This window comes from Aethalodelphis obliquidens, unplaced genomic scaffold, assembly GCF_003676395.1.
Source record: "Aethalodelphis obliquidens isolate GAN/ISIS:26980383/991018 unplaced genomic scaffold, ASM367639v1 scaffold7, whole genome shotgun sequence".
Taxonomy (NCBI): Eukaryota; Metazoa; Chordata; class Mammalia; order Artiodactyla; family Delphinidae; genus Aethalodelphis; species Aethalodelphis obliquidens.
This window is the reverse complement of record NW_020837951.1, coordinates 44,518,041-44,544,498: the sequence shown is the minus strand read 5'-3', so window position 1 is coordinate 44,544,498 and position 26,458 is coordinate 44,518,041. Positions and strand designations below refer to the sequence as shown.

The 26,458-nt window shown below is 43.0% G+C and overlaps 2 protein-coding genes across 5 annotated transcripts in view; one reads left to right on the top strand and one right to left on the bottom strand.

Moving 5' to 3' along the window:
- Nucleotides 1–6,088, bottom strand: part of NMRK1 (nicotinamide riboside kinase 1) — a 32,848-nt gene extending 26,760 nt beyond the window's left edge. For 2 of the 4 annotated variants that reach the window (XM_027105670.1, XM_027105673.1), the window contains exon 1: nucleotides 5,975–6,088. The gene's annotated coding sequence lies outside the window, so the exon portion shown is untranslated. Of the gene's footprint in view, nucleotides 1–5,342; nucleotides 5,447–5,974 lie in introns of all 4 variants that reach the window. The other 2 variants (XM_027105671.1, XM_027105672.1) reach the window with 2 other exon arrangements.
- Nucleotides 6,089–6,239: 151 nt separating this feature from the next.
- Nucleotides 6,240–26,458, top strand: part of OSTF1 (osteoclast stimulating factor 1) — a 49,017-nt gene continuing 28,798 nt past the window's right edge. The window contains exon 1 of the mRNA XM_027105667.1: nucleotides 6,240–6,717. Within this exon, the coding sequence (XP_026961468.1) occupies nucleotides 6,684–6,717 (34 nt within the window). The 5' untranslated portion in view covers nucleotides 6,240–6,683. The remainder of the gene's footprint in view (nucleotides 6,718–26,458) is intronic.

Here is a 26,458-nt window from a genome sequence, read left to right as displayed (position 1 = left end):
GAGGCTGGATCTTGTCTTTCTGGTGGGCAGTACTGCATCTGGTGGTGTGTTTTAGGGTGTCTGTGACTTTATTATGATTTTAGGCAGCCTCTCTGCTAATGGGTGGGGTTGTGTTCCTGTCTTGCTCATTGTTTGGCTTAGGGTGTCCAGCACTCTAGCTTGCTGGTCATTGAGTGGGGCTGGGTCTTAGCATTGAGATGGAGATGTCTAGGAGAGCTTTCGGTGTTTGATATTATGTGGAGCTGAGAGGTGTGTGGTGGACCAGTGTCCTAAACTTGGCTCTCCCACCTCAGAGGCAGAGGCCTGACACCCAGTTGGAGCACCATGACCCTGTCAGCCACACGCTCAGAAGAAAAGGGAGAAAAAAAGATAGAAAGAAAAAAATAAATAAAATAAAGTTATTAAAATAAAAAAAAATTATTAAAAATAAAAAAATTAAAAAGTAATTAAAGAAAGAAAGAAAGAAGAGAGCAACCAAACCAAAAAACAAATCGACCAATGATAGCAAGTGCTAAAAAGTATACTCAAGCAAACAAACAAAAAACGGACAGACAGAACCCTAGGAGAAACCCTAGGACAAAGCAATACAGACAAAATCACACAAAGAAGCATACATATACACACTCACAAAAAGGGAAAAAGGAAAAAAATATATATATCTATATATATTAAAAAAAAAGGAGGAAGAGAGCAACCAAATCAATAAACAAATCTACCAATGATAATAAACTCTAAATACTAAACTAAGATAAACATAAAACCAGAAACAAATTAGATGCAGAAAGGAAACCCCAAGTCTACCGTTGCTCCCAAAGTCCACCGCCTCAATTTTGGGATGATTTGTTGTCTATTCAGGTATTCCAGTGATGCAGGGTATATCAAGTTAATGTGGAGATTTAATCCACTGCTCCTGAGGCTGCTGGGAGAAATTTCCCTTTCTCTTCGTTTGCATAGCTCCTGGGGTCCAGCTTTGGATTTGGCCCTGCCTCTGCATGTAGGTCACCTGAGAGTGTCTGTTCTTGGCTCAGACAGGATGGGGTTAAAGTAGCAGCTGATTAGGGGGCTCTGGCTCACTCAGGCCGGGGGGTGGGAGGAGTACAGATGCAGGGTGAGCCTGCCGCGGCAGAGGCCAGTGTGACGTTGCAACAGCCTGAGGCGCGCCATGTGTTCTCCCAGGGAAGTTGTCCCTGGATCCCGGCACCCTGGCGGTGGTGGGCTGCACAGGCTCCCGGGAGGGGAGCTGTGGATAGTGACCTGTGCTCGCACACAGGCTTCTTGGTGGCGGCAGCAGCAGCCTTAGCGTCTCATACCCGTCTCTGGGGTCCGCGCTGATGCTCATAGCCGTGGCTCACACCCATCTCTGGAGCTTGTTTAGGCGGTGCTCTGAATTCCCTCTCCTTGCACACCCCGAAACAGTCGTCTCTTGCCTCTTCAGCAGCTCCAGACGTTTTCCCGGACTCCCTCCCGGCTAGCTGTGGTGCACTAGCTCCCTTCAGGCTGTGTTCACGCAGCCAATCCCAGTCCTCTCCCTGGGGTCTGACCTCCAAAGCCTGAGCCTCAGCTCCCAGCCCCAACCTGCCCTGGCGGGGGAGGAGACAAGCCTCTCGGGCTGGTGAGTGCCAGTCGGCACCGATCCTCTGTGCGGGAATCTCTCCGCTTTGCCCTCTGCACCCCTGCTGCTGCGCTCTCCTCCATGGCTCCAAAGCTTCCCCCCCCGCCATCTCTACCAGTGAAGGGGCTTCCTAGTGTGTGGAAACCTTTCCTCCTTCACAGCTCCCTCACACTCGTGCAGGTCCCGTCCCTATTCTTTTGTCTCTGTTTTTTCTTTTTTTCTTTTGCCTTACCCAGGTATGTGGGAAGTTTCTTGCCTTTTGGGAAGTCTGAGGTCTTCTGCCAGCATTCAGTAGGTGATCTATAGGAGCTGTTCCACATGTAGATGTATTTTTGATGTAACTGTGGGGAGGAAGGTGGTCTCCACGTCTTACTCCTCCACCATCTTGAAGGTCTCCGGGTGCGGAGTCTTAATCACTGTGCCACCAGGGAAGTCCCTAGGGGGCCAGGTTTTAGCTGCAGCCCATTGCTTATTGACCCCTGGTATGAGGGGTGGAGGACAGCTTCATGCATGGCCCCCTAAGGCTCACCAAAGCAGTCCTGTGGATATTCCAAGGACCACTGTCATCTCTTTAAGTGAAAAGATGAAGCTCAGCTGCAGGGAACCTTAGCATAGTGGTTCTAGAAGGTTGCCTCTGACTGATGCTGCTCTTTACTCCTGACTCCTCTGGTGGGGTGACCAGGAACCTAAGCTGTGCCACCCGGGGTGTGTGGTGGCTGCGCTGGAGGCTCTCAGCTACCCTCCCAGTTCCTATCCTGTGTCCCCTGTGGGGAGGTAGTAGAGAAGAGCGTGGTGGAGAGAGGGCTGTTGTTCCTTGGCCTGTCCTCAGTTTTTTCAGAACACAGTTGGCCCTCCATGTCTGACGGTTCCACATTCACAGATCCAACCAACAGTGGTTTGAAAGTGTTTAGGGGAAAAAAATTTCAGAAAGTTCCAAGAAGCCAAACTTGAATTTGCTGCACCAGCAACTATTTACATAGTATTTTCATTGTATTTACAACTATTTCCATAGCATTTACATTGTATTAGGGATTACCTGTAATCTAGAAATGATTCAAAGTATGTGGGAGGACATGCATAGGTTATATGCAAATACTTTGCCATTTTATATAAAGAACTTGGGTATCTGCAGATTCTGGTATTCCTGGGTTGGGGGGTATTGTCCAATCACCACCACCACCCCTACTAAGGAACAGCTGTATTCCAAATTGAGTGCAATTTAGTAAGGTTTGGTTCCACTTTCATTTACTAGACTACATGAGACAAGAATGTGATTGTGACAGAAATAAAATAACATATCAAGTTGGACATCTGAGTTTCACCAGGAGCTGCATTGTTGAATATTTATCTCCATCCACATTGCCACAGTATATCAAGGGAACAATTACATATAATGAGTATTGTAAAATAAATTTTTACATTGTAATTTTTCTGCTTTTGAATTATGTTTTACCTTATTATTACCTTTAATATGTCAGTGTAAGGCTGCCAACTATCCTTTTTTGGGAAAGGAAAGGTTACCCTTTTACAAGCAAGATGGTAGTTTGCTTACATTTTTTGGTGCTAAATGTCCTTTCTCCTATGAAATCATGCTGGCTAGGGAGTAGTAGATTGATGTCCTCAGTTGGCAAAATAAGAAAAAAAATTCATGAAAGTTTGTTATTCCTTGCTTCCATGTCACCTATTTTTGGATAATTCATCAGAGCATAAATTCTCAAGCCTGGAGAAATAGAGCCTTAGGTATCACACAGTCCACCCCTTCATTTTTACGGAAGTTGAAACTGGCCCAGACAATGGAGTGACTTGTTCAAGATCACACAGATAGTAAATGGAAAACTAGAGAGAGTTCCCTGGTGGTCCAGTGGTTAGGACCCAGTGCTTTCACTGCTGGGGCCAGGGTTCGATCTCTGGCCAGCGAACTAAGATCCTACAAGCTGTGAGGTGTGGCCAAAAAACAAAACTAGAAACAAAACTAAACCAAGTGAGTTAACTTCTTTCCATCTTTCTAAGCTGCTAAAAAGCACTTTATTACCAAGAGCAAAGGAAGGATGTTGCACAGGTGCTGGCTTAATTGTGAGGCTCTCATGTATAATAGATGTTATTTTTATTGATGTATTATTGATGGGGCATTTTCTGTATCCACTGAATGGCAAGGACTACTAGTCTCCTGTGCTTCTTGCCACATCTATGCGTACACATGAGGATGTTGTACTGATTACCTAGCATGTAAATAACAAGGAAGTGTGGCTGAAGCACTTGAAATAGGCTTGAGGCGGTTATTTGGGTGGCAAATCTAACAATTCTGAAACTAACAGTAAGGGAGTCAAGAATCTTCTTATGAAATCTCCTGGGCTCGGGAGAGAACTCCCAGTCAAATGCCAGTTTTTACCAAAATAGGAACCCTCACTTCTATATTAGTTAGCAGTTTTAGCCTTTCCAAGACAGTGTTTGGGTAAATATTGGGCACAGTCCATTAGCAATGAACAGGTGACACTGTGGTGGGAGGTTAGGGAATTGAGAGAAGCAGAAGCAAGACCTACGGCTGGGCTGAGTGGCTGGGGTGTGGGATGGGTATAGCAATCCCAGAAGCCATGTATTTCAAAACCAGTGTTGGATGCACAGGGCAGCTTCAGGTGAACTCCAAGCTCAGCCCTGGCACTGTCCATCTCCACACCATGTTCTATTATTTCACTGCCTGCTGTCCCGTTTAAGAACTATTTTAAAATCACATTTAAAAAGCTTGCACTCCAGAGGTGCCAGGCTCCAAAAATACATAGAAGTAGACTTCAATGAATGAAACACAATCTCCATCCCCTACAAACTGTAAATCACTAGATGTCTCCGGAGAGACAACCATTTGGACTTTCTAACCTCCTCAATCCAGGGCAGCCAATTACTAGGAGTACATACCACTGCCACTCTTGTGGGATATTTATGTACAGTTGACCCGTGAACAACTCAGGGGTTGGATATGTCAACCTCCTCACAATCAAAAATCCACATATAACTTTACTCAGCCCTCTGTATCCACCATTCTGCGTTCTCAGATTAAAACAACCTTGGATTGTGTAGTACTGCAGTATGAATTTAGTGAAAGAAATCCGAGTATAAATAAACACATGCAGTTAAAACTTGTGTTGTTTAAGGGTCAACTGTACTCTATTCTCCCAGTAAGTGCAAGGCTTTCCTCAACAGCAGAGTGAATTTGCTTAGGAGGAGGAGAACAGATGAAGATGGCAAACAGCAAATCCAAAATGAGTACTTTTAATTTTTTTATACTTTTTTTAACCCTAAGTAAAATATGTTGTTGAGTCCTTTTTTCATAACTGGTATGTGTTTACTATATTTAAATTATTTCACTACTAAATACGGTACATTTTGGATTCTAAAAGAGTGAAATGTTTCAGGACTTCTCACTCATTTATTTAATTCAATATTTTGATTATCTTCTATGTGACAGGGTAGTCTTTTTCTACTATTTTCTAAACTTTGCTCCTTTTTGGTAAATGCCAAGGCTGGCGTGTTTGAATACACAACCCTTGCCCAGTTCTCTTGGAATCACTCTGTCACTAACCCCTAGTAGAAACTTCAAAGCTTCATTTTACATAGACTCTCACGTAAAGTTTTTCTTTTCAATTTTTCTTCCCCCAAACATACAAGCGATTTATCATATTGCCTGTGCTATTTTGAATTTACACACGGTGCATTTATTGTCTGCTCCAGCCCTTACCTCTCAGTGGAAATTCAGTTGGCTAGGTCTGGGGTCGGCAAACTTGCTCTGCAAAGTGCTAGATGGTAAATGTTTTTGGCGTTGCGGGCAGCTGCTCAACTCTGCTGTTAGGAAGTGAAAGCGGCCGCAGACAATACATAAGCAAATGACAGTGGCTCTGTTCTAATAAAACTTTATGGACACTGAAATTTGAATTTCATATAATTTTCACGTGCCACAAAATCTGCTTCTTTTGATTTCTTTTAAGCCATTAAAATAAACTTGAAAACCATTCTTAGGCTGTACAATAACAGGCAGCAAGAGGGCCGCAGTTAGTCAACCTCAACGCTAGAGGAGTCAAGCTGTCTCCTCTGGCAGGGACCTGACCCTGACCTCAGTGACTTCTCCCAACCACCTGTCCGGTCTCTAGAAGGCAGACTCCCGTTTTCAGGATTATAAGGGGGCGTGAGGGCACGACACCATCACGAGTGCACGTCCTCCTTGGCAGGCCACTTATCAGCCCATTTAGGGTGGTAGGAGTCCCAAAAGGGCTTGCAAGACACAACGGGGCTCGGGCTCCAGCGCAGTAACACTCTGGAAACACCTCCAGGCCCCAGGGAGTCTGCGCGGCGGGGCGTCAGGCAGGTACTCACCAGGCGCCAGTTCGAGTGGTCCCAAGCAAAGCGGCACAGGCTATTGCCAAGCGCGCCTGTCACTAACCCGCCGCAACCCCCGAAGCTCGTTAACCGAGAGGCCCACGGCCCCTTCTCCCGTGCCCCTCCCGGGTGAGAGGCGACGCAGGGTAGAGGTGGCCACTTAGGGCTCTGCCCAACCCTGAGCGGACGCGGCACCCGGCTCCGGCCAGCGTTGGATGGGGCGGGATTCCGGCGAGCGTGGTTGCGCGCGCGCGCTCCTGCCCAGTCCAGCCCTTTCCCGTCCGGGGCGCGCGCGCAGCCAGGCCGGCCCCGGCGCGAGCCTGCGGCGCCCCCGTTCGGCTCCCGCTGGTTCGGCCGCCGCGCGCGCCGCCGTGCGCGCCGCCGTGCGCGCCGCCCGCGCTCCTGCAGCGGCGAAGCTGGCAGCCGGGGAGCCAATTAGCGCTCCGCGAGGCAGCGGCTACTTCCTCGTCTGCCCGGCTGCGCGCTCTGGACAGCTCTGTCGGCCGCGGGGCGGGGCGGGGCACTTCGCCGAGCTGCTCTGCCTGCCTCTGCTCGTCCGGCTTCCCGGGGTGGACGCAGGTCCTTGAAGGCGCACCACTGCAAACCAGACATAAAGAAACTCTGAGGCGCCCGGAGTGCCGGCTGGAGGGGCATTCGGTTGGCTTTTCGTGCGTGGTCTTTAGAATCAGCCGCTCCAGGAAGAGAGATGTCGAAGCCGCCACCCAAACCGGTCAAACCAGGTAAGGAAGGTGCTCGCTGGGTCCCCTGGCCGCTGCCGTGCCCTGCGCTCCCTCTGCCACTTGGCAGGGCAGATCAGGCACGTACCCGGCCCCGAGCCTCGCTTTCGATGCCACCCACCAGGGTGGGAGTTGTTAGCGTTGCTGTGTTCGCTGCAGAGGACGGATCGTTTTGGATAGCAAGAAGATTTTCGAGGAATTTTTTAAATTTGATTTTTAAAGAGGAGTCACCCTCGGCTTTGCAGCATTGTCATTCGCTGCAACTTTCCAGTCGACGTGATGGCTACGTCCCATTGAGATTTCCTGGAAGACAGGGCCATTGATCTCCCTTAGGAAAAAAAAAATTAAATAAATGTCTTGAAATGGTTTTTTAGCCACTTCCTCTTTTTTTTTTTTTTTTTCAGTGTGTGTCGCTGTCAAGTTTGAGCTCTTGACCGGCCAAAGCGAACGGGAAGTGCGCTGCTGGTAGGGTGGGGTGGGTGAATGAGTGTCCGCAAATTGACCTCGAGATCTTGGGAAAAGCTTTTAGAAAGCTGTACTCGAGCTCCTGACTAGAAGAATCTAGGCTGCGGCAGAGTAATCTCAGCTATTACTATTCGGAAGTGTCACTTTATCATGCAGTACAAGCCGTTTGCCTCCGCTCCCTCAGTGAATTAGGCGAGTTAAACTGGAGAGGGTGAGCTTACTAAGTTCCTCAAGCAGCTTTCTTGGCCGATAGTCCTTGTTCATTTTTTATTCGATCCTTGGAATATTTTCTGGGACATGGAGAAAGGAGAATTTAAAAGCGACTGAGGTATTTCAGTTCAACACTGTAATAAGCTCTTTCGTGCATTCATTGAGTAGGTAGTTACTGAAAACGTGGGAAATGGAAGAGAAGTGGCTCTTACATACTCTGAACTTTTTTCTTCCAATCTCATGCAACTTCATTCAGTATAGCACAGGCTGAAATTTATCCATTTACATCAAATTTCGAAGTAACCTTGATTAGGAAGGAGTAATTTCAGTGATTAATTTTTTTCTTGATTTTTCTAAACTTTAGTCAAGCACTTCAACTTTCATGATTATCCAGTTTTCTTCCTTTACCATCATACAGTGGTAGTTTCAAATCATTTTATTTGAAAATTATGTACATACTCACATATATGACATAGTCATTCACTGAGGACTTAAATTTTGCTGGGCTGGGTGTGACTTTGTTGGGACTTTGGCTCCGCTGTGAGCGATGGTGGAGAAAGGCTGGAAGTGGGCTCTGTGCTTCTTTAGATATGGAGTCTGATGAGGAATTTGCATTTTAAGTCTGTTTGTAGGACGCAGCAGCCTTCTAAACTCAGATGTAAATCAGGACCTCAAGTAACCAACAAAGAAGAGTTGTTCTTTGATAGCTAAACAGAGTACTTTATTTCAAAGAAGGTCCTGAAAAGCCGTTCATGAGGTTTTTCATCTCTAGACGTTAAGTGATGTCTGTGCTGTAGCAGGAGGGACATCAACGTGATGTGTCTGTGTGTGTTTGCTGAGGTGTGGCTTAGGGATCACGCGGCCATGGCCGTGAAAGCCCGGAATACTAACCAATAAGGCCACCGAGGAACTCCCTCACAAAGACTTTTTAAAAAGAGACTTTATTCTGAGTCTTGAGGTAAAGATGGGCCAAAAGATGTTGAATGAGATTTGGACTAGAATCCTCTCATTTAAGCACGTTTGATAACCTTCCTCTGTAGTTGGAAGCCTGATGTCTGACCTTGACCAATTCTTTTAAATGGCTTATTGATTTTGGTGGTCGAAGTAAAGTGGCATAAATATTTCGCTTGTCTTGGGAAAATAAATTAGTGGGACTTTGAAGAAGCATATGTCAGTGTTTTGGGTTCTTTCATATTTACAGTAAAAACATCATAAAACTTCAAAGATGTCACACATATGTTGCTTATATAACACCTTTGAGAGGGAAAAGGTTTTCACCTAAAATGATCTGAAGTTTTGTATAATTTTTTCTTCTCTGAATAAATGAATTAGTTAAAGGTGAGATATGGAGTTGGCTCGAGGTGTGCACATGAATAATTCTCCTTCATAAACTTGATGCTCTGTTAATACCTGATGGCAGAATAAAGTCTGAGAAATATCTTGAAAACTCCAGAATGATGATGATGATTATAATAGTAATAGTTAACATTTATTTGGCCCTGAGTGTCAGGCACTGTGCCAAGTACTTTGTATGCTCTGTCTCATTTAATTGTTCTAATTTCCCTATGAGGTGGATCCTAATATCCCCATTTTATGGATGAAATAGGACTTAGTGAGGTTAAACTCTGTAAGGTCTCAAAGCTAGGCAGTGGTTGGTTTGGCCTGGGAATGGAACAAAAGCCTTAACTGGAGTCTATGCATTTTGGGCAGAGAAACCTGTGAGGGTTCTATTAGGTTGGACCGGGTTTACTTGGGCAGCAACCTTTATTAACTTACGCAGTTGTATTATTTGCATTTGCTTTGTATAGCTCCCCTCTTTAATTGGATCTGTATTAGACTATTTGACACTTAAAATTGTTTTTTCATTTTATATTGGAGCATAGTTGATTAACAATATTTGACACTTTTTGAGAGTAGAATAGTCTCTTGTTTCTTTGTAACTGCACAGCAACTAAACTTCGTATGTGTGGCAGTTACATAAAAAGTCTTGATACATAATAAAGTCTTTGTCTAGAAGAAAGCAGGGGAGACTGTGATTGGGCATATCTTGTAGCTTCACATTAAATAGCAAAGGCTGGAGGCAGTGTCCATCAACACGACTTCTGGAAGTAGTGGGGTCCCCTCCCTCTTGTGTTTTCAGCATTCCCATGGTTTGACTTCAATGGGACTAAGTGATGAGCTTTTCTGACATGCCTCTGTAAGGGAGAAAAAAACTTTTCCTCTACCCCTCTTAGGTTTGATATCTAGTTACTGTGAATTAACTGAATTAAAGTAACAAAAAACCAGATTAACAGGAGGAAAAGGCATACAAGTTGAATTGATGTTTTTAATTTTATGTGTATAAGGGCTATACAGAAAAGAAGTGAAAATCCAAAGAAGTGGTTAGACTTGGACGTTTATAAACAAAGGGCAACACATTGTAGAGAAGTGACTAAAAGGAAAGAGGCGTTGAACTTCTGGGGGAGTAAATTGTGGGAAGGTAGAGATATGGGGAAACTAATGGAAAATAAGAGTTATTTTAGTAAGGTTTGCTTATGCAGACTCATCTCTGTGCCATCTCTATCTATCCCTGGTGATAAGGGTTCTTCTCCTCTGTCTTTAATGGGGGACCTACAGGAGGAGGATACCTTCTTGGGGAATTTATGCCTTGCTTTCAGGCAGATGGGGGAGGGCTCAGAGTTCTTTCTGTGTCTGCTTTTTCTCAATTGCCTTCAACTCAAAATAATCCTTATGCCAAAGTGGCATATTTTGGGTTGATATTTTCTGATCCCCTTCACCTCATACTTCACGTCCAATGAAGACCATCGCCAAATTTGTCCTCACTTGCTTAATGGCCGGGGGAAGCAAAATACATGGGGGTGAGGAGAGGAAGAGAGAGAGGGGGCAGACACACCCTTTTAGTGGGCTGATGTGAACTATTAAGTCAAAATTCTCTATTGACTTGTCATTCATATTTCAATAAAGCTGGGGAAAAAAGATTCTCTATCAGATAAATTAAGGGACTTTGGGAAAAGAGTTTCAGACACCAGTATGGAAAGAGATTTCTGATTCTTACTGCATGGTACTCTATTGTATTTATTTAAACCAGACCCATATTAAAATGTGCTTCGATTGTTTCTACTCTTTTGTTATAACAAATAGTGTTACAACAACCTTGTTGCTTACCTGTGTGAGTATATCCACAGGACAAAGTCCTGGCAGTGGCATTGTTGTGTCAGAGGGTATGTGCATTGCCATATTCACAGACATTTCCAAAATGCTCTCCAAAGAGGTTGTACTAATATACTTTCCTACCAAAAATGTGTGAGCACGCCTTACATGGAAAAATTACAATGCACGTGATAGGAGATATTATCAAAGTGTGGTCAGAGGTCTAGGAAGTACAAGGCAAGGAGCTTGAGGAAGCTGAAAAGGTATCACAGAAGAGGGGAAAATTAAGCAGGATCTTGAATGCTGAGTAAGAATTTGGTAGGCAGAAAAGAGGGAAAAGTCGTTTGACGTGGACAGAAATGAAATAACTTGGCATGACGTCCTGCCCACGTTTGATTGACTGCGTAGGAGCTGAGCTTCTCTCACAGAAGCCAGGGGGATTTGGTGTGGAACTGTGAACCAGAGAAATTTGTTCTGAATTAAAGAGAAGGCCGTTTGCCTAGCGTAGCAGGTTGTGGAAAACAGTATCGCTCCACACAGAAAGCAAGCATTGGAACATCCACATGTGAGCCATCTACTCATGTGCTTATCTGTTTGTTAGAGTGTTAACAAGAGCTGTGGGTGGTAGTTTGCAGAAATGAGTTAAAGAGGGCCACAGCTTCAGCTCACTTACACAAGTTACTGGTGGGACTGCTGAGGCCACCTCCTTTGTATTAGTTCTTGCCAGTTGTTTCCCACTCACTGTTTGAGTATCTGTAGAATTTTTAGAAAGTTACAAGCAAATCCCTCAACTTACTCTCAGGGTAAGAGTTAGGGGAGAGTTTTGTATTTGTGCATTTTGATTAGCGTGTTCGACTTGTTAGCATTCCTTAGAATTTGATAAATTACCTTGGTTTTATATTCTTGGAACAAAAGAATGTACCCATTCTTTTCTTTTTCTTGTACCCCCTGTGGACATGAATTTATTAGAGGAGCCAGGTCAGAGTGGGTACAAGTTGCAGGTTGAGAGGAAGGGGCAGGGGGCATGGGCAGCCCTGCCAGCCTGAAGCCAAGAAGACAGGAGGCTGGAGGGGGCACAGCCAGTAGAGCACTGAGTCAGCAGGCGAGCAGACAGGCTGTTCTTCACCCTCCAAGTGTCAGGGCCGACGGCAGAGCAGCAGCTTCGAGAGGGTGTGGAGAGTGTAGGTGCCTGGCTCCAGTTGCGGCTAGGTGGGCAGGACGGTGAGGAAGCCCCCCACCCCAGGGGTCTTCAGCCACTGAGAGACAAGCTTGGGAGGGAGGGCGGTGCCACTCAGGGTTTTGGGAAGGGCACTTGGGTAAGACGGGCAAAAGGTGGAGGTGGTGGCTGTAGCAAGAGGGCAAGCCACAGAGGGGACAGTGGGATGGCGAGAGGCCGGGGGTCCCGGGGTTGGGGGGAGGGATCTGAGGGTTCCTTCCCAGTCTGGTGCTCCTGTTTCCCAGGGAACCTAAAAGCAATTTAAATTCAAATTCAGGAAGACCCTAGAGATGGATCTAGGGTCTCTAGACCAAGTTGATTCTCTTGCTGGAGGGTCTGCCTCCAGCCTCATACAATGATCTGAAAGCAGCCCTAGAGAGTCTTTCTGGCATCCCCTCACCCCAGGGATTTTGGTAGGTTCTGAGAAGCTCATGGGTTCTATTTCAGGATTCTCTCATCTGTGAGGAAAGGCTTGATTCAACTCACTTGTATGAGACAAGGACATTACTTCCACCTGGAGGGTGTTCTGGAGTGGCTGTTATCTTCTTGGAATTGCTTGGCCCAATCCATGCTTAGGGGGAGGACCCCTCCAAATCCCAGCTCTCTGAGCACAGATGAGGGCAGCTAGAGGCTGAGGGGAGCTCCTCCAGGCTTTTGGCACAGTTGGCAGGTATCTCAAGACTCCAGATTTGGAAGATCCCAGAGTCTCATATTTCCTTTCTTGGAAACCAGACTCTTAGGACTATCTCTAAAATGTTGCCTATCCATGTTTACAGGGTTTGGGGGCTGCTTTTTGGGCCCACTGTTTTGATGAGTCAGTGCAAGTTTGTTGACAGTAGCCCTGGGAAGACCTAAACTGGTTTTTCAGGCAAAGAAACTGGCTGGGAAACATAGCAACAGACACCATTCCCTCCAAAGTTCGTTTCTGAACGGTATACCAAACCGGAGATAGTTTTCAACGTTGTTTTTCTGTTGAGGAGTAAATCATTCTCTGTTATTCGTCTGTACTCAGGTACTAAATCTAAGACACCCAAGCAGCTGCTAACCACAACCTGGGCCTACGTTAAGCAGAGCCGTGAAGTGGGAGTCAACTGCTTAGGGCGACTGCCCACTTCCCCTTTCAGGGAGTCTGTCCCATCCATAGGACTGCTTCTAGTTCTTGCCTAACACCTTGCCACTCTTGAGGGCCAATTCTATACCTAAATATTGGGTCTCTAAATGGTCCCTAGGACTTGACACTGGTTTAGTAGGAGCTCTGTTCTCCATAATGGGTTCCTGCCCATTTCCTGATTCGTGGTTGGTACTGGGTCTCTCTGATGTTTTGCCATCTAGCCAGGCACTCTCTTATTAACTGGCCCTGGGATATCTGCTGCCCTGAACCCTTGTCATTAGCTTGCTTGGACACGTGCTCCATGTTGTACAGCCCTTTGGCTAACGCACCCGTGCCTTTCCAATATGCTGTGACCTTAAGATTGGCGTCGGTCTGTGTCTGCTCTTAGATGGATTTCCCCTGGGGCACCCATCCGTCAGACCTAACCTTTGGCACACCTGAGTGCCGTAGCCAGTTGTTGTTGGAGCTCTGATTTTGGTACCTCTGGGACCAGGGCCACATTCCCAGAGAGCCTTATAATATCCCGCTCAGGACCATTCTGGTTTTCGTTGCTGACATCACCTGGAACTTGGTTTCCTCTTGTCTTAGTTCCACGGGCCTCTGAGAATAAACTCACTGCTTCACATCTGATGAGTAAATTCACCTGCAGTATTAAACCAATCATTGATTTATCAAAATCCCCTTCCCCAATGTGCTTACATTAAAAAATAAGCTATAAGTAAGATTCCTGAGACAGAAATTCGCTTTTCAAATGAACTAGCCTTTAGTAATAGGAATTTAAGCATAAAGATGGGCTAATTAGGGCAGATATTCTAGGACCAAGCTGTGACCTGGAGGAGAGGGATGCAGAATGTAGTAATGGGAAATGGACATTAGTTTTGGGGTGAAGTTCTGGTCCCAGTTTTTTTTTTTTTTATTAACTTGCTAGGTCACTTTGATAAGCAGTCCCTAGACTACTCTGGGCCTCAGTTTTTCGTTTGATTCTAAATCTGATTCTGAATCTTTATTGCCTTAGACTGACTTTTCAGATAATTCCCCAAGTTTCTACATGATTTCATCCTGTGCTTTTTATAGAGGCCCTGGACATTTTCGATAAGCCCTACCCATCTTCCTGCTACTATCAGTGTTCAGTGCCACGGGAATGCAAACATGGAGGAATTAAATACTTTTTAAAGGCAGTTCATAAATCCAGATTTCTATGAGAGAGAGAGAAAAGAGAGAGAAAGATGGGAAGTGGGTTAGGGTGGGGACATAATATATTCTTAATTAGGTCTGATCTGATTTCATTTAGGTCTCTGGCTACACAGGGCAGTGGAGTTTTGGGTTTGTTTTTTTTTTGCAGCTGCCTAGAAGGCAACATTGGGATGGCTCTGCAGAAATGTGTCTGGGGTCTGCATGCACGGATTCCAGTAAGACCCTCGCAAAATGTAGCCATCATGTGGACGTTTGTGTTTGGAAAATGTATAACATTAATTATAACTCAATAATATCAGCTCCATAGATTTGAGATCTAAGAATATATCTTCGGCTAGTTTTGTTTTTTGTTTTTTTGGGCTGCATTGGGTCTTCATTGCTGCGCACAGGCTTTGTGTAGTTGTGGTGAGGGGGGCCTACTCTTCGTTGTGGTGCGTGGGCTTCTTGTGGTGGCTTCTCTTGTTGCAGAGCACGGGCTCTAGGTGCGCGGGCTTCAGTAGTTGTGGCATGCAGGCTCAGTAGTTGTGGCTCACAGGCTCTAGAGGGCAGGCTCAGTAGTTGTGGCACACGGGCTTAGTTGCTCTGCGGCATGTGAGATCTTCCTGGACCAGGGCTTGAACCCATGTCCCCTGCATTGGCAGGCCGATTCTTAACCACTGTGCCACCAGGGAAGCCCTTTGGCTAGTTTTTAGAAATTAATTCTCTGTGTAAAATACTGTTCAGAATCCCCTTTTCTCCTTGTTTTTTTTTCCTGTCTTTATTGGAGGTGATAGTTTTAAGCCATGAATTCAAGTTCAGACCTCGCCGTATAGAAATTCTCACATTTCATTCCAGGAAGGAGGGTTTTCAGTGCTTCTCTCTAAAAGAGGATTGACAGTCTTCCTCTAAGAGAGTGGTTCTCAGCCCACCCATCGCTCTGTCAGTTGTGTAGATCTGACACAAGAAACCAACTTTTTAAAGAAAATAACATTTACATGCTTACAGGGCTTCTGATATAATGACAGTGTTAAGAACATAGAATTGTACTGATGGGAATAAGTTTTATTGCTATAACTTTAGAACTCACACACACAAAATTTGTTTCATAGTTAAAAATTATTATAGTGCTCTTGAGTGTTAATTTTCCACTAAACATCTTCAAGACTATAGGTAGAGAACTTCAATTTGTTAGGACAGATGACAAGAGAAGGCGGGGTACTTCTGCATCTGGACGGTGGGTACTGAAGGAGGGCAAATTCCTAGTAATTATTATGAAAGCCTGCAATTTGGATGACCGTTGCCTATTGGTGGAAAGCCACTGCCCTAGAGAGCGTGGAGTTTTCCCTCTTCTGTCCCTGTAGGCAGAGAGGTTATTTTCACTGTCTACCCATCCACATTGTAAACAACAAATAGTTCTGCAAGCTCAAGGGAAGGGACCAGCAGTACTCCTAGAAGTTTAAGAACAAATTCCAATGTTTCAATACTTTGCCTTCCCCCATGACCGTGTGTTAATAAAAAAGAGAAGTGATCTTCTGGGCATCCATTAATGAAAAAGAGTTAAGAAAAAGTCCAGAGCAATTTGCAGTCTCAGGAGTAGGTGTGAAAGGTGCCTTGGCCTTCTAGTGGCTGAGGTTAGTCACTGAAAGTAAGTGTAGAACCCTCAGGGATGTTATCACAGCTCCTGCCCAAGGCCTTGAGTAGAAAGGAGATTTTCATAAGAATGGTCCTGTAATTATTACCCTATGTTAATTATAACCCCAGAAAACTAGAGCTTTTTGTTTGTCTCTCTGTAACCTTGTCCTTCTCTAGGGGAAATCCTAAGGACTCCCTTCTCTCTTCCTCTGTTCCTCCTCCCAACAGCTGATCTGGTTTGGGAAAATACCTGAACATTTCTTGGGGTTAAGATTCTCCCCTGACCTTTTCCAGGAGTCACTTGGTCTCTTTGGGTCTTCCCAGACCTTCCAGCTGTAGCCCCTCCCTTCCATAGACAATCTTGACTTTCAGGACCAGGTGAGTTGGACAGAGGAACACATCACCTAGGGCATCCCCTTGCCAGGGCTGAGTCTTCAACAATGCCAGATCTGGCCCTGGAATGGCCGATGGGCATAGCTTCCACTAGAGGTGTCATGTCCAACGTTTCTGGGGCCACTGGGCAAGGTTCACCACTTTCATGCCAGGAACATGACCCTTTGGAATACTTCATAAACCTTTTGAAGGAGTACTGTTGTGTGACTTGAGAAAGGATGCAATTAGGGAAACAATTTCCAGTTTAAAAGCTGTTGTCTTAGTGACTAGATGATCTTAGAAGGAATGAATGTCTTAGACATCTTGTTGGTTTCCTATAGATGGCCTCTCTGAATTCACTTTCCTGGTTTTGGTTCTGTTATAATTTTGGATAGGGACTTTTTTTTTAAACATCTTTATTGGAGTATAACTGCTTTACAATGGTGTGTTAGTTTCTGCTTTAAAACAAAGTGAATCAGCTATACATATACATATATCCTCATATCTCCTCCTTCTTGGGTCTCCCTCCCACCCTCCCTATCCCACCCCTCTAGGTGGTCACAAAGCACTGAGCTGATCTCCCTGTGCTATGTGGCTGCTTCCCACTAGCAATCTATTTTACATGTGCTAGTGTATATAATAAGTCCATGCCACTCTCTCACTTCATCCCAGCGTACCCTTTCCCCTCCCCTTATCCTCAAGTCCATTCTTTACATCTGCGTCTGTCTTTATTCCTGTCCTGCCCCTAGGTTCTTAAGAACCATTTTTTTTTTTAGATTCCATATATATGTGTTAACATACAGTATTTGTTTTTCTCTTTCTGACTTACTTCACTCTGTCTGACAGACTCTAGGTAACCATCCACCTCACTGCAAATAACTCAATTTAGTTTCTTTTTATGGCGGAGTAATATTCCATTGTATATATGTGTCATATCTTCTTTATGCATTCATCTGTCCATGGACACTTTGGTTGCTTCCACGTCCTGGCTATTATAAATAGTGCTGCAATGGACATTGTGGTACATGACTCTTTTTGAATTATGGTTTTCTCAGGGTATATGCCCAGTAGTGGGATTGCTGGGTTGTATGGTAGTTCTATTTTTAGTTTTTTAAGGAACCTCCATACTGTTCTCCATAGTGGCTGTATCAATTTACATTCCCACCAACAGTGCAAGACGGTTCCCTTCTCTCCACACCCACTCCAGCATTTATTGTTTGTGGTGGATAGGGACTTTTTCAGAGTCTCTCATATGTGCTGCAGAAGAAAATTTTAATTCTTTTTCTGAACTGAGAGGGGCTCAGTTTCAAGGTTATTGCTTATTCTTTGCCATCTAATTACTTTTTCCTGTTGTGTTTGATAATATTTTTCACACATCCAGAGTTTGTATTATTATACAAGAGTTCTAGGATTAACTAGAAATAGTAAAATGCTCTTGCTACAGATTTGGCCCCTGTGTGTCCATCCAGTAAGCATGAAGTGAGTACTTTACTTAAGCTCTGTTCTATATCTCTAGAGATTCTCTTATTCTTCCTTTAGATACAGTGTATATCTTTGTCCCTATATCAGGTTTTAAAGGGGTTCTGCTTTAAATAAAGGAAACATTTTTATCATCATGTTATCTTGCTAGCGTGTGTCTTTATAGAGGGCTAAAATCATTTTTGTTGCTGTTTTTGCAAATTTTTATTTCCCATGTACTAATTCCCAAGGAATTAGTCATTCATGAAGTCTGAAGTTTAAGCTTGTCCATTTATTATTTGCTCAAATTAAAAAAAAAATCTCTTGAAATAAAATAATTTCCAAGGCCATTTTTTAATATATTCTGAGAATATTTTATTATTGCAAGGAGTACCAGATATCTAAATCTGAAAAATTTCCATTTGGTCTCTAAACACTGGTTACACACATTCATACAGTAAATGTAAGGATAAGTATTTTTGGTGAAAAATTTTTCGTTTTGTGTGTGTGTGTGTGTGTGTGTGTGTGTGTGTGTGTGTGTTTCCTTGGTCCTGATGTGCAAAATATTTCTTAATGTGGGTATCAGAAAAATTTGAGAAATCTCTAGCCCATCTGTGCTCTGGTCCCCAGCCTAATCTCTCACCATTTCTCCTGCCAGGCTTCAGGCACATTGATCTACGTGACATTCCTAGGCCACCCTTTCTGGCCTCCAGCCCCTCTGTCTGTATACTGCTCTGTTTCCCAGGTCTGCCCTACCCTGTCGCCTGCCTCTCTTTGCCACTCCTGTCATTTTTCCAAAAACAAAGTGTGTGCCCTCTCCCATACAGCCAGCACCGACCTAAGAGTTTACCCACTGTCTGTGTTGCTTACATGATCCCTGTATTCTAATTTTTGTGAGCATACTTGGCATTACAGTTGCTTGTCTTTCCACCAATTCTTTTTTTTAGTAGTGAGATCAGAGAGTCAAAGAGGACAAAGGAGGGGAATTCTCTGGTGGTCCAGTGGTTAGGACTCCATGCTCTGCTTGCTGAGGGCCCAGGTTCGATCCCTGGTTGGGGAACTAAAATCCCACAAGCCGTGCGGTGTGGCCAAAAAAAAGAAAAGGACTCATGTTAATAAATACTCTGCCGATAAATAAAGTACACATAATTTTTAGGTTGTCCTTCAATAGGGCATTAAAAGAGACCATGTTTTCCTGGTTATGTATGGGATTTGTATTCTTTGTAGACAATTAAGAAAATAGAGAAGAAAATAAACATGACTCATAGTTCTACCACCCAGAGATTACATTGTGTTGTTTCCTCCCAGTTTTTCTTCTGTGAATATCTTTATATTACATAGCTGATTGTATGTATAAATTACCACCAGTGATATTATATTTACATAACATAAGCATATCCCCCAAAGCTAATTTTTTTAAAGATCATGATAAATCCTTTTTTTTTCTTTTTTTTTTTTGCGGTACGCGGGCCTCTCACTGCTGCGGCCACTCCCGTTGCGGAGCACAGGCTCCGGACGCACAGGCTCAGCAGCCATGGTTCAGGGGCCCAGCTGCTCCGCGGCATGTGGTATCTTCCCGGACCGGGGCACGAACCCGTGTCCCCTGCATCAGCAGGCGGACTCTAAACCACTGCGCCACCAGGGAAGCCCCCATAAATCCTTTTTTTATTATTATTGTGGTAACCTGTATAACAACATATGTATACATTTACATGTTCATGCATTTCTGTAATTCTATATTCATTGCTGTTATGGACTGAATGTTTATGTCCCCCCAAAATTCATGTATTGAAGTCCTAACCCCCAGTGTGATGGGGATGGGGCCTTGGGGAAGTAATTAAGCTTAGATTGGGTCATGAGGGTGGGGCCCACATGATGGGATTAGTGTTTTTGTAAGATGAGGAAGAGAGATCTCTTTATCTGTGCCTGTACAGAGGAAAGGCCATGTGAGCACACAGTGAGAAGGCAGCCATCTGCCAGCCAGGAAGAGTGCTCTCACCAGTACCCAAATTGACCAGCACCTTGATCCTGGACTTCCTAGCCTCTAGAACTGTGAGAAGTAAATGTTTGCTGCGTAAGCACCCAGTCTATAGTATTTTGTTGAGGAAGCCTGAGCTGACTGAGGACAATGACTATAGGTTTCAAAAATGACAACTTAAAACTCTCATTGAATTTTTTTTTTTTTTTTTTTTTTTTCTTTACGCAGGCCTCTCACTGTTGTTGCCTCTCCCGTTGCGGAGCACAGGCTCCGGACACGCAGGCTCAGCGGCCATGGCTCACGGGCCCAGCCGCTCCGTGGCATGTGGGATCCTCCCGGACCCGGGCACGAAACCCGTGCCCCCTGCATCGGCAGGCGGACTCTCAACCACTGCGCCACCAGGGAAGCCCCCCATTGAATTTTTTAATAGCCACTAAGGGATATAATATTAGATGTTATGCTTTGTTTGCTTAACAAAAGCATTTCAGTTTCTCTGTGGGGGTCTTGTGAATGATAAATTATCTAATATACAGGATACATAGGGTATATATATAATATAGGATATATATATCTAATATACAGGATATATGTAATATATAGGGTTTTGATGAGGCCATCTTGCCAGTGAAGATAAAAACTCAAGGAATAAGGAATAAGGTAAAAACGTATAGTAATTAATAAAAGCTGACACTATGGGCACATGCAATACCTCAGGAACTGCACTCAGTACTTTACATGTATACGTTTGTTTAAACCCCTTTAATCCCGTGTGCCAGCATGAACAGCTCAGATCTTTTGGAGTCACATCCAGAGTGTTTAGAGCATGAGCCCTGGAGCCAGACAGCATGGGTTTAAACCTCATCTCTGCCGCTTCCTAGCTCTGTAGACCTGGACTAGTTACCCCGTCTAACCTCAGTTTCCTCAGCTGTAACATAGTCTTAATAAAGTATTTATGTCCCAGGATTGTTTTGAGGATTAGAAGAGTTGCTGCAAGTCAGCACTTTGCCTGGTGTCTGGTCCGTGGTAAGTGTCCCATAAATGTGAGCTTAAATGGGTCATTCCCTTTTAGATTAGAGGTTCCAGTGTTAGGGAATTTTCTAGTTCAATCTTGGATGTATGCACTCATTTCCCGTAGGACGAGGCCGAGCCCCAGACTGCTTGCGGGGCCAGTGAGAGGCAGGCCCAACAGCTCCTCAGCCTGTGACATATGCTTCTTTGGTCTGACTTGTCCTTCACAGGAAAAGGGGGACCATGGGATAGAGGGCAGCAGACTTTTTCTGTAAAGGTACTGATAGTAAATATTTTAGGCTTTGTGGGCCACAGATGGTCTCTGTTATAACCACTCAACCCTGCCATTGGAATGGGGAAGCAGCCGTAGAGGATACACAAATATTGGCTCTGTTCCAGAAAACCTTTATTTATGGACACAGCAGTTTGAATTTCAGATAATTTTCATATGTCATGAAATATTTTTTCGATCCTCCCTCCCCCGCTCCCTCCCAACCATTTAAAAATGTAAAGCCATTCTTTTTTTTTTTTTTAATCTTTATTGGAGTATAATTGCTTCAAAATACTGTGTTAGTTTCTGTTGTACAACAAAGTGAATCAGCCATATGCATACACATGTCCCCATTCTTAATTCTTAGCTCACAGGTTGTACAGAAACAGGCGTTGCTGTCATGAGTCAGCCCTCAGACTCATCTTGCCCTTTTGCAGAAGGTGCTGTGGCCTTTTTTCTTTAAATTCCAAGGACTGAAATAAATGGTTTTCTTCCATTCTTCCTCCCCGGTCTCCTTGTCAAACTGACGCTGGAAGCACGGTGTCTAGAGATGAAGGGTTTTACAGGCCATTGCTCTTTTGTCTAATTTTTAACCAGTCAAGACATGGTTGGCAGTGAGCTTGTCTTTTGAAATTTTGAACCCTGCTCTTACGGACTTCTGTGTTATACCGCAGAGAAGAAATAAAAATAACCAGCAGATATGGCCCCTCAAGATGTGAAAGTAACCAGCTTTGCCGAAAGGCACTGCAAAGTATAAAGCAAAGGAAAAAATGGATAAGAAAGGCACACTGTTAATAAACAGAACCCTCTTGTCAGAAAACACACTGCCTACTGTTTTTAATGAGTCTGCCATTCCTGCAGCTGCAGTCAAGACACGTTTCAAATTCTTTAGTGTTTTTTTTCCCCCTTTGGATTGCATAGGGTGGAAGCAGGGGAGAGGTGGTAGTGGAGTAAGGAGAGATGAAAACATGACGTTCATAGTCTTTTTTGTTAGTTATAGCCTTTAAAGGTATATGCAAATAGAGTTCGTTGGATTTGATTTAATTCATCCAAGAATATAAGTATGAGGGAAGAAACTTATTCTTTACATTGGAAACTCTTAGACATTGCTCTACTCACATGATGATTTTCTTTGCAAGAAAAACATTTATTTTTCAAGAGCACTGGGCTTTTGTGGACTGACAAATAGAGGTCGTCACCCTGAAGCCTGTTCTGAACTGACCACCTCATTTATGGGCGTTGGAATCCACAAAGCCCAGGGGAGCCCCGTGTTGGCCTAACAGCACAGCTGTTTCCTTTCACCCCAGCAATAGAAATGATGGCCTTGACTCTTGGATACTATCACATAGACTCCTTCTTTTTTGTTTTTGAGCAGAAAACATCCTGTTTCATCATGCTTGTTTAATAGAATAATTTAAATATGCCTCGTAGAAATAACATTAATACTTTTACTTACCCTGAGACACATTTTTTTATACCCACAGGATATAAATTAAGATTAATACTCCCTGCATTTGCTTAGATAAATGTGAGAAATATATGTACATAGTAAATTCTTATTTTTCTATAATTTTTCCTTGTTCAAATAATTCTCTTCCTCATCTTTCTTTTTGATTGGTTATAATTATCTAAAATTGGTTATAATATCCTCTTTTGGGGGTGATGGGAGAATATTATAGTTTATATGCTGGCTGAATTTTGAGATTCATAAAGTAGAAGAATATTACCCATTCTTTAGAGTCCTGTAGCAAATTTCTAACTTGATCAGATAGTCTAGAGCAGTGGCTTTCAAACTTTTTTTGACTTTGACCTCCAATAAGAAATATATATGTTTTACTTCATGACCTGGTACATTCAAAAATACACACACACACACACACACACACACACACACACACGAGCATAGGGGTACACAGAAGTTTACCTTCCCCTCATGTTTCTTCCAAAGTCTGCCATTCAGCTTTGGATGACTGACCAAATGATGGAATGCCTACTTCAGTGTCAGTTTTGGCACACCAAGACTTGTACTTGATCAAGGATTGTAGATTGCATAGGTATCCCTTATGCCATGCCAGTGATGCAAACGGCATGCCATTTGGATTTACTGTTCTCTTAATATTCACTTTGAAAGATAGGTGCATACTCTACATGTAACTTAATTCAAATGGCCTCTTTGTACTTTATATATGAAAATTCCCTCAGTCAACTGAAAGTATAAATGTACATTTTTTATTGGAGAATAAAATATTGTGATAATTAATGATGATTGTGAGGCTATGAATTTTATATGTCCAAATGTTATTATATAAATAGTAAAAATCATAGGTGTGGATTGACAGTGTTGAGAGAATACAGTCCCTAATAATTTGGGGGAAACAGTTGTCTCCTTTGTGGGATTGCTTTCAATGAAATTGCATCACCAGCATTGAGCAAATCTTCAAGCCCGGGAGATGAAGAGGAGGTAAGTCTTGACTTCAGTCAGTTTCTATTAGGGAGGAAGGACAGCTTACTAACTTGGTGGCAAAATCATCATCAGAAACAGCTACACTGGCAGAAGTAGCACCATAATAGCTTGCTTTTACACAGACCTCATTTTAGAGAGAACATTTATTTAGTTTTGCAGAAGTTTTATCAGGCTGCAGTTGACAGTGCTGAGGAATTATGGTTCCTGCCCTTTTATATCAAACTTTAAATATGGGTCTACCAGGATTTTTAATAATAAAATTGTAATCATAATTAATTTTTGAATAAAATTTCAGATTTATTCTTCTTTCCCAGTAGTTCATTCTGTAAAGGCAACATTTAGCTTTGGCAAATGTTGGTTTTAATATTTGGCCATTTGGCATTATGCCAAAGTGTGTATTTGGTAAATTTCTAAAATAAACATTCATTTCTGCATCCATCTGTCCAGTCCTCCTAGTGAAACAAAAGTTTCACAAAGCTATAATTATTTCTATTATTTACAGTACTCTGGTCTTTTCTGTTTTATTTAATATTTTTAAAAGCCACTAAATTAGTTTTACCATCTACTAATATGTCATGATCTAGAGTTTAAAAATGTTGAGACTCACTGTACTCTGGGGATAGTGACATTGTCTGGGAGGGGTCATTTTTGTATGCAAAATAAGGATGGTTTTCTTCCTCAGAAATGCATTTAAGATCTCAAAGACATGTTAAGACATAAAAAATGAATTAATGCTACTGCCAAGTAATTTTCTATAGTGGTTGTACCAGTTTACACACCTACTGGTAATGTCTGAGAATTCCAGTTGTTCCATATCCTTCTTAACACTTAGCGTTGTCAGTGTTTCGGGGTTTAACTTTCATAGTGGGTGTGTAGTAGTTATCATAGCCATTTTAAATGAAGTCCATCTAAAATGTCTCATGCCTCCCAACATTGTTCAGCAGAATGTAAATGAAATAGTCGGTCTGTTACAGATGACTAAGTTCTGATGTTTTGAATAGTCATTCTTCTTGCCATTTATGGTATGTCTATCCATTGTGGTGAGCAGTCTGCTTTTAATGCTGTCCTAGTGGCTCACTCTAGAAGCTTTTCCTCCACTCTTGCACCAACAGAGAATAAAGTAGATTAGAAATTGTATGTTTGAGTTTGGAAGCCCCAAGTCCTTCTATGTGCTACTGCAGGGCCTTAGTGCTGCAACAATACATATTCTTTTTGCAGACCTCAGAAACAGCAAATTCTCTTACTCGTTGCCTGTTCGAGACCCCATCCCAGATCCCCTTCCCTCTATCAGCCTCAACTGCTATGGACAAGGATTAGTTTATTGAAGTCGGGGGGGAGGGGAGGTTGGGAGGTGGTAGTAGGGGAAGCGGTCAGCCTGACTCCAGAGGAAAATAGTGTTTGGCTGATGACTAGTGGACTCAGCCTTTCACTACAGGGTCTAGGTGGGGTTGCAAAGAAAAGAGAAGGGTGTGCCTGGCAAGGTGAGGAGCCAGCAGCTGTTGGTGTCATAGGAATTTGCTTATCTTGCTTATGTTAGGAGGCCAGCCCTGCTGAAATCCTTAACACCATTCACATGCTAGTTCATGTTTATGAGAGTCACGTAAAGCATCAGGCAAAAGATTGGGCCTGTTTCCAGTCTTAATTCAGGGTGAATTCCAGGGTGACTTCAGGTAATTCATGCCATCTTCTCAGTTCCACTTTCTCCCTTCGTTGTATGTAACCAAACTTCTGTGAGAAAATGGTCAAGATGGAGGGTATCTGAAGAAGGCATCTAATTTAGCCTCTCTGCACATACAAGAACACAACTATTTTACGTTGTGAATCTGCCTTCATTAAATATGTTTGGAATTGATCAGTGCCTGCTCTTGATGACTTATTAAGATTGTTTTTTTGTTTGTTTGTGTTTTGGATGTCTGCAAGGACAATACTATAGAAACACAGAGTACCCTGATTTTTTCCCCTTTAGTACTCTGTGTAAACCTGTGCTATAGAATCTTGCACACAGTTGAATTAAATATGATGTAAAAATGATCAGTGAATTAAGTATTATTAATTGCTGTTCTCTTGAGAGGCTATATCCAGGGTTGAAAGTCATCTGTTTTGCTTCTTTATGCTATTTCATAACCTCTGCCTGCTTCTTTGTATTCTTTCATTTCTACTTGACTCAGCTTTGGGAATGGAATAAATTAAGGCCTAGAACTTTTATAATATATGAGTTAAAAGGGACCCACAAGGGGCTAATGTCTCAACATTAATTGAGAAAAAGGATCGTGTATGTGAAAGTGTTTTCTACAGCATTACATAGAGAGAGCGTTCCCTCGTATAATGGCCTAGAGGGTTGCCTGATGTCCTCTGTTTAGTATAAATCGAGATGCAAATAAATCTCCAACTTCCTCTTAAGTTGTGAACGTTTTAAGTAAGACAATCGCAAAAGATACAGTTACAAAATTCAGCGGCTTAGTCACACTCCAAGTTTTCTTTTTCCAGGTTTTAAAATTTATACTGAATTTTCTCTAAGCTCGTTAAGTTGACATTGGATCTTGTTTCCAAAATCATACATAGCCTGTCTCATCCCTGCCCTTCCCTCAAAGGAGCAAGAAAATTCTGTCATTATTGAGTTTGGTCACGAGTGGATGCTTCCTTGTGTAACTTCTCTTTGGAAAGTTTGAAGTAATCAAGATAGTTAATTTCTCCTCTCAGAGACAGGTCAGCAGAAAATATTTCTCCTGGCAGCTCCTCCTTCCATTTAATGTTTCCTTTCTTAGGCCTAAGGGTGTGGGGTAAAAAACAAACTCCAAACAAAAAAGAGTTTTCACTTTTGCTTCTAGAAGTTGCACTAGAATTCAGATCGCAGAAATAATGTTTTCTTGCAGCCACACTAAGTAACAGGGGATTTGAACGGCTCTTCTATATTAGGGCATTTAGAAGAAAGAATGATTCCCACCCCGCTATACCCGCAGTGAAAGTATCTTTATTGTTTTCATTGATAATAAAAGTAATACACGCTCAGTGTAATAAATTTAAACAATGCGTGTAAAGTAGAATGTGAAGATTCCCATAATTGGTGTTTCCACTCAAGATGTTTGTGTGCTGTCAACGTAAATAGATGGTACTTGGCATACTGTTCTATAACGTGGTTTTTTTTTTCCACTGAATATTTTGCAGGCTTTTTGCTACATCAGTGTCTGTGGGTCTGTCTGCAGCATTCTTTTTAAATGACTTTATCATAAGGTTGA